General features: G+C 39.4%; 1 protein-coding gene across 2 annotated transcripts in view; it reads right to left on the bottom strand.

The window, feature by feature from the left end:
* Positions 1–1,533, bottom strand: part of Rars2 (arginyl-tRNA synthetase 2, mitochondrial) — a 43,964-nt gene that overhangs the window by 387 nt on the left and 42,044 nt on the right. For both annotated transcript variants that reach the window (XM_005361966.2, XM_026786591.1), the window contains one exon: positions 340–403. In XM_005361966.2, the coding sequence (XP_005362023.1) occupies positions 340–403 (64 nt within the window). The remainder of the gene's footprint in view (positions 1–339; positions 404–1,533) is intronic.

Here is a 1,533-nt window from a genome sequence, read left to right as displayed (position 1 = left end):
TATGTATATATAATAAATAAATATTTAAAAAAAAAAGAAGTTATTCTAATTTAAGGAAGGAATTTTGTGTGATAGTCCTTTGCATACTCCAGGCAAGGAAACAGATTCTAGCTTCCAGTGGAGTGGCAGAAACTGTCACTTGGACTCCTGACAGAAGAAGACACCATTGCTAGTCTACTATTTTGGGAAATACTTAAACAGATTATTATGGCCCAATTCTATTTATTACCCAAGTCACAAAGTATACTGCTGTAGTTAATCAACAAGATATTTCAGGAAACTTCCTAAGACTTTTAGTGCTAACATTTCATAATGTTAAGTTCAGTCAAAGTAACATACCCCAGCCACATCAGGAGAACTGTCTTTCACCTGGAGTGTTTTATGCGCCATAGCTGCAAGGTGACTGAAACAAGAGAAAAGTCAAAGTGAGGATGAGGAGGAACTTCCTGTCCACGAGTCCCACACCTAAGCCAACACTTTACTTGAAGGAAAAGCCTAGAATCACTAAAATTTGAAGTAAATGCAGTTGCTTGCCTGTGATAAAGTAAAGAACTCAAGCTTTAGACTTTAGTCCTGCTTCTACTAAATGACGAATTTTAAAAATTTTGATTTGACTATTTTAAAGAAATAGGACTTGCCTTTCTAACAAGTAATACTTCCTTATGTAGATAACTTTTTAAAGTATAACATGGTGTAGACCTTCCCTTGTGCCAGCGGAGGCTGGACAGGCACTAGTTATCACTGCACTGCACACATACACTGGACACTCCTTGAAGTCCTTTCTCAGTTAAGGTATGGCAGCAATGGCCATGAAGTGCACATGATCATCAATTATTTTACGTGATATTTCACTAGACTTTCTGGCTTTGCCTTTATATGTAAGTAGGAAAACAATAACAACAACAACAACAACAACAACTTATTTAAATCTGAGGAGCCAGGGGTAGGACTGTAATACTTAGGGAACAAAAGCAGGAGGATTAGGAGTCCCAGGTTAGCCTGGGCTACACAAGTGAAACCCTTTCTCAAATGAGAAGCCCTCTCTGATTCACTCAAAGCTGGGCTGGATGAACATCTCATATGTCACTGTTATAATGACCCTTGCCATTGTCAATTCCTATGATTCTACCTTATATCACTGAATAAATACAATAAAATCTAATTGTCAGAAAAGATGTAACAGTTCCTAATAACTTATAGGAAAAGGCAATTTTTAGGGCAAGGGAATTACTTATAAGAAACTTTTAGATGAAGGAGAAAACAGACGGGCTGGAGGGATGGCTCAGCAGTTGAGACTACATGCTGCTCTTTCAGAGGAACCCTGCACCCACGTCAGGTAGATCACAATTGCTTCTAAAGCCAGCTTCAGAGGACCTGATGGCCTCTGAAGGCACCAAACACATGTGGTGCTGCCACTTTAGGAAACCAGCTCTTACATTCAAAGAAGCTGAATTCTGGCCGGACTTCATAGCTGAGTTAATACACCTGGAGGTCACTGAAAGCCTAGGTGGATACCCAGGTGTGGATTTAGCC

The sequence above is a fragment of the Microtus ochrogaster genome, linkage group LG5 (assembly GCF_000317375.1).
Source record: "Microtus ochrogaster isolate Prairie Vole_2 linkage group LG5, MicOch1.0, whole genome shotgun sequence".
NCBI classification, from domain to species: domain Eukaryota; kingdom Metazoa; phylum Chordata; class Mammalia; order Rodentia; family Cricetidae; genus Microtus; species Microtus ochrogaster.
This window is presented reverse-complemented; position numbering and strand designations above follow the sequence as displayed.